The 5,803-nt window shown below is 53.0% G+C and overlaps 2 protein-coding genes across 2 annotated transcripts; both read left to right on the forward strand.

The window, feature by feature from the left end:
- Positions 1-215: 215 nt before the first annotated feature.
- ENH_00020250 (hypothetical protein, conserved) lies at positions 216-1,952 on the forward strand (the record flags this gene model as incomplete). The annotated part of the gene is made up of 2 exons (XM_013579444.1): positions 216-329; positions 636-1,952. Coding segments are annotated over 2 exons (1,431 nt in total), but the record flags the coding sequence as incomplete, so codon positions are not given.
- A 2,443-nt stretch (positions 1,953-4,395) lies between these two features.
- On the forward strand, positions 4,396-5,460 carry ENH_00020260 (hypothetical protein, conserved; the record flags this gene model as incomplete). Its single annotated transcript, XM_013579445.1, has 1 exon — positions 4,396-5,460. One exon carries the CDS (start codon positions 4,396-4,398, stop codon positions 5,458-5,460), a length of 1,065 nt encoding a protein of 354 aa, XP_013434899.1.
- Between the last annotated feature and the right edge of the window lie 343 nt (positions 5,461-5,803).

Consider the following 5,803-nt stretch of genomic DNA (forward strand, 5'->3'; position numbering starts at 1 on the left):
CTGCTGCTGCTGTTGTTGCTGCTGTTGCTGGTAGAGTTTCATTTTTATTTCTCTTTTTTGTTTTATTTCTCTTTTTCCTCCTTTTCGTTTGTGCAGTTGCTTCCGGCGTTGTTGGTTTTTGCGCTAACTTAGGGTTTAGGGTTTCCCTCTCTGCTTTCACTGTGTCCAATGCGCTGCTGCTGCTGCTGCTGCTGCTGCTGCTGCTGCTGCTGCAGGCTGAGGGTCCCCTGGCGCTGCTGCAGGCGGCAGCTCTCTTCGACTTAACTGCGAGGCCCAGAAGTTTAGATGTGGAGAGCATTACTGCAGCAGCTCAGGCTCTTTACGACACCGTAAACCCTAAACCCTAAACCCTAAACCCTAAAGAGTTTGCGGCGCCTGCTGCCCGTCTTTACCTTTTGCTGGCTTTTTACTTAGGGTTTAGGGTTTAGGGTTTAGGGTTTAGCACATCTGGAGATGTGCATGAGTTGATTACAAATGAATTGGAAAACAATAAAATTTATTTATTTATTAAATGCATTTTATCTTTTATAAATCTAAAACTATACTGCAATTCTTTTGCATTCGTAGAGGCAAAGACTTCTCTTTTTAAAATTGAATTGGAAGCAGCAAAGAGTTGGCTTTTCTTTGTGCTGCAGCGGGACCAGTGGCAGCACGAAACCCTAAACCCTGTTTTAGGGTTTCTGTCTTCTTCCCCGCTGCTGTCGCGTCTGCCGCCTCCTCTGAATTCCTTTTTTTCTTCTTTTGCATTTCTGCCGCCTTCGCCGCTTCCTTCCGGGCCCCACAGGCTGTCTTCGCTGGACCTGCTGCAGCAGCTGCAGCAGGCCAAGGCCAGCAGCAGCAGCAGCAGCAGCAGCAGCAGCAGCAGCAGCGGGGCTGTAGTTCCTGTGCAGGAGCGCATCTTTAATTGCATTCGGCAGTGGCCCGAGGTGTCTGTACACCGCAATGTCTGCGTGGGCAGCTGGGCCTTCGCTGATATGGCCGTCGACTTGGCTTCTTTGGCGAGGCACATGCAGCAGCAAGAAGCAGCAGCAGCAGCAGCAGCAGCAGCAGCAGCAGCAGCAGGGGAAGATGTGGCCAGCAGCGAGGAGCCTTTGAGCGGATTTGAAGTGGAAGAAGGAGCGGCAGATGCAGCAGCAACGGAAGCAGCAGCAGAGGCAGAGCAAGAAGCGGAACAAGCGGCAGCAGCAGCAACCGAAGCAGCAGCAGCAGCAGCAGCAACAGTCGAACCAGAAGCAGCTGCAGCAGAGCCCGCAGCAGCTGCAGCAGAAGCAGCAGCAGCTGCAGCAGAGCCCGCAGCAGCAAGGGGGCGTCGCTCGAGGCGCAGCGACGCTAAGCAGAGCAGCCTCTCGAAGCCCCCAAACCAACCAGCAGCAGCAGCAGCAGCAGCAGCAGCAGCTGCTGCTGCTGCTGCTGCTGCTGCTCGTCCTTGCTACATGTTTGATGCAGCAGGACAGCCATCTGTTTGCTGCTCTGTGTCTGCTGCTTCGCACTTGTTGGTTTTGGTGCTGCTGGAGTGTCACGACTTCCTCGAGGTGTCTAGACACCGCAAACAAGCAGCAGCAGAAGAGCCAGCAGCAGCAGCAGAACCAGCAGCAGCAGCAGCAGCAGCAGCAGCAGCAGCAGCAGACGCGCCACTTGCTGCAGCAACAAGGGCCAAACTCAAAGCCCTCCGCAGCTGGGGATGGCCAGTTGTGTGCATTCGGGAAAAGGCCTGGCGGCGGGCGGAGAAGTTGGACGAAAAAGAAATAAAAACGAAAATGGAAAATAAAAAAGAAAATAAAAAAGAAAATAAAAAAGAAAATAAAAAAGAAAATAAAAATGAAAATAAAAACGAAAATGAAATTATTAATAACTTCCACTTTCCAGATTCTCCAGTCCAGTTTGACCGCCACCGCAAACAGCTCTTCTTCAGCCTCGTGGCTGCGCTGGCTGAAGAACAAATAAATAAATAAATAAATAAATAAATAAATAAATAAATAAATAAATAAATAAATAAATAAATAAATAATAAATAAATGATTGTAAATAAATAATTCATCAGTTGCAAACCCTGAAGAGCCGCTTCTTGCATTTCTACAAAGAAAAATGGCTCCAAACCCTAAACCCTAAACCCTAAACCCTAAACCCTAAACCCTAAACCCTAGTTCAGAAGGTGCTGTTGCACTCTGGGGAGGCGAAGACAGACTTCAGTGTGCATTTATATATATCAATTTATTTGCCATAGAACGCATGCAAATATAAATATAAATATATAAATATATAAATATATAAATATAAATATATATATTTTATTGAAAATATCAACTTCTATGTCTTTATAAATATATTTGCATTTAAATATATTTATATTTATGTGCGTAAGACAGCTAGAAGCAGCAAAACTAAAAATAGCAGCAGCAGCAGCAGCAAAAGAGTGCAGCAGCAACCTGAGGGAAGCAGCAGCAGAGGAAGCAGCTGCTGCTTCTTAAGAAGCCACAAAAGCTGCCAAGGGCCCTTTGCACCTCTGCTGAGGCCTAGACCCTAGGGGCCCCCTCTAGGGGCCCCTAGGGGCCCCCTCTGGGGGCCCCTAGGGGGCTCTCTGGGGTCCCCTGGGGGGCCCCCCTTTGGGGGAATCTGGGGGGCCCCCCTTTGGGGGCCCCTGGAGGGCCCCCGTCTGGGGGCCCCTGGGGGGCCCCCCTTTGGGGGCCCCTGGGGGGCCCCTAGGGGGCCCCCCATAAGGTTTGCTGCGGCTTTCAGGGCCCTTTTGCGGGGCCTAAAGTCTGGTGAAGGCCCCCTAAAGGGCCTGGAGCCTGTGGGGCCCCACAGTGACCCTGGGGGTGCGCTGGTGCTGCGCCTGGCTGGCCCTGGCACAAGTTCAGCTAGCTACGGCCAGCTAGCCAGCTAGCTGCGCCCAGCTAGCCAGCTAGCTGTGCCCATCTAGCCAGCTAGCTGTTCCCATCCAGCCAGCTGGCCCCCCCGGGCCCCCTGGGGGCCCCCCGGGGCCCTTGGGGGCCTTCTTGGGGCCCCGTTGGGTGTTTAGGGGCCCCAAGAAGGTACCCTGGGGGCCCCGGGGGCCCCGGGGGCCCCTAGGGTACACCTGGGGGCCCTGGGGGCCCCTAGGGGTACCCGGGGGGCCCCTGGCTTTAGCTCAGTGCAAGGGGGTTGGGGGCCCCCTGGGCTTTTGGGGGCAGTACAGCGTTGCAGAGAATTGAAAACTATTTTAAATTATTTTAAATTATTTTAAATTATTTTAAATTATTTTAAATTATTAAAAATTATTCAAAGAGGTCTACTGGGGGATAGTTTGGGTTGACTTCTGAGCTGTTTAGGGGGAAGGAAAGAAGTAGGGGAACGGCTGGGGGAGGGCAGCTGCTGCAGAATATAAATAAATAAATAAATAAATAATAAATAATAAATAAAAAATAAATAATAAATAAATAAATAAATAAATAAATTCAAAAAGACAAAAAGAAAATGAAAAAATAGGTGAAGACAGTAGCACCCGAAGGCGAAGAAGAGGGGAAGAGAGGCGCGAGTGGACGCGGGGGCTCAATAGCAGCAGACGAGAACTAATAAGTGGAAAATAAAAGATAAATAAATAAATAATAAATAAATAAATAAATAAATAAAATAAATAAATAAATAAATAAATAAAGACAGGAGTAATTACAGGAGAGTGCAGAAGACACGCATGGTCGGCAAGACAGCCGGGGGGTGTAGTGACAGCTGGTGCGGGAGGGTCTGTGGCGGGGAGGAAAGGCGGAATAGAAGTGAAATAAAGAAAAACAAATAAATAAATAAATAAAATAAATAAATAAATAAATAAATAAGCAAATAAACGCCTGGGGCTTCACGAAGAGCGAGCAGCAGCGGGGAGAGTCGATGAGGGGTTGCTGCGGGGTGGCGGCTGCGTTTCTGGGGGCGTCTGTGGGGAGTAAGTGGCGGATTTGGTCGGGAAAAAGCGGAAAGAACTAAAAAGGAGAAATAAAAAGCAAAAGAATTAAAAAAACGCGAAAAGGAAGCAGCGGCGGAGCGGCAGGCTGCGAGACAGCGCAGCCGCAGCCGCAGCCGCAGCAGCGCAGCAGCCGCAGCCGCTGCTGCTGCTGCTGCTGCAGCACAGCAGCAGCAGCAGCAGCAGCAGAGAGCGAGACGGCGGCGAAGAGGAGCAAAAAGGAAAAGTGAAGCCGAAGAAGAGTGGGGGCGTTTGCTGGGCGCAGCGTCAGTTTGGGGTGTACGTACGTACAGCTGGGGGCGTGCGCGTGGGGTGTACGGGGAGCTCTGTGTGCGTTTCTGGGTGGATTTTTGCGTTTTTTTCGGATTTGGGGATTAAAAAAGACAAATAATTTGATTATAATTCGAAAAGGCGCAGTTGGGAGCGCATTGGGTTCGCGTTTGGCTGCGCGCGGAGCTGCGGCGATGGGGGCGGCCGCGGAGTCGCAGCGGCTGCGCGCGGGCGCGGGCTGCAGCGGGTACGGCGCGGCGGGAGGTCCAGTGGACCTGGAGAGTGGACCAGTGGTCCACTCGAAGGGCCAGGGGGTTCGTTGGGCAGCTGCGGAGAAGGCGCAGCTGCTGCTGCTGCTGCTGGCGTGGTATTTGCTGAACATAATGTACAACATAGACAACAAGAAAGCCCTTTCTCTGCTGCCTCTCCCCTGGTTCGTCTCCACCTTCCAGCTGCTCTTTGGCTGGCTCTTCTTCGGCTCCGCCTGGCTGCTGCGGCTGCGGCCCAGGCCCCGCTGCCACTCCTGGAAACTCTTCTTTGCTGCTGTTGTTCCGCAAGGACTTTGCCACTTTTTGGTTCATTTTGGAGCAGTAGTTTCGATGTCTTTAGGCGCAGTTTCTTTTACTCATATTGTGAAGGCTGGGGAGCCAGTTTTGACGGCGCTGCTGTCTTTGCTGCTGCTGCAGCAGCAGTTTGCTGCAGCAACTTACCTCGCGCTGCTGCCCGTTGCTGCTGGCGTTGCTGCTGCTTCCTGCACCCAAGTGGACTTCAGCTGGGCCTCCTTTTGCTGCGCAATGCTCAGCAACTTCGGCAGCAGCAGCAGAGCCCTCTTGGCCAAAAAAGTGATGTCTAATGCAGCAGCAGTTGGCAGCAACTTGTCTTCTCCGAACTTGTACGCGCTGCTGACCATGGTAGCTTCTGCTGCTGCGCTGCCGCTCGCGCTGCTGCTCGAGGGGCCCCGTGCTGCAGCAGCGTTTGCTGCTGCTGCTGCTCCGGGGGGCCCCGGGGCCCCCGCCGTGCTGCTGAAGATGACCCAAAGTGCCATTTGGTGCAGCAGCAGCAGCAGCAGCAGCAGCAGCAGCAGCAGCAGCAGCAGCAGCAGCAGCAGCAGCAGCAGCAGCAGCAGCAGCAGCGGGAGGCGTGGTGGTGCTGCTGTCATCGTTTTCCAAACTCCTTTAACTCCGCTGGGAGCAGCAGGAAGTGTTGTGGCTATTGTTGGGACTTTTCTCTACTCTCTTAGCAGGGCCAAGTATGGCTAGCTGCAGCAGCAGCAGCTGCTGCTGCTGCTGCTGCAGCAGCAGCAGCAGCAGCGGGAGGCGTGGTGCTGCTGTCATTGTTTTCCAAACTCCTTTAACTCCTTTAGGAGCAGCAGGAAGTGTTATGGCCATCCTCGGCACTCCACTCCCTCGGCAGGGCCAAGTACAGCTAGCTGCTGCAGCAGCTGCTGCTGCTGCAGCAGCTGCTGCAGCAGCAGCAGCAGCGGCAGCAGCAGCAGCAGCAGCAGCAGGAGGGTCGGGTGGGTGGGGGCGGAAGTGTAGGAGCGGGCTGCGGCGTGAGGAGTCCTCATCGGCCGGCGGGCCAGCTGATGAGCCGCAGCAGCAG

This window comes from Eimeria necatrix, genomic scaffold, assembly GCF_000499385.1.
Source record: "Eimeria necatrix Houghton genomic scaffold, Enh_scaff1695, whole genome shotgun sequence".
NCBI classification, from domain to species: Eukaryota; Apicomplexa; class Conoidasida; order Eucoccidiorida; family Eimeriidae; genus Eimeria; species Eimeria necatrix.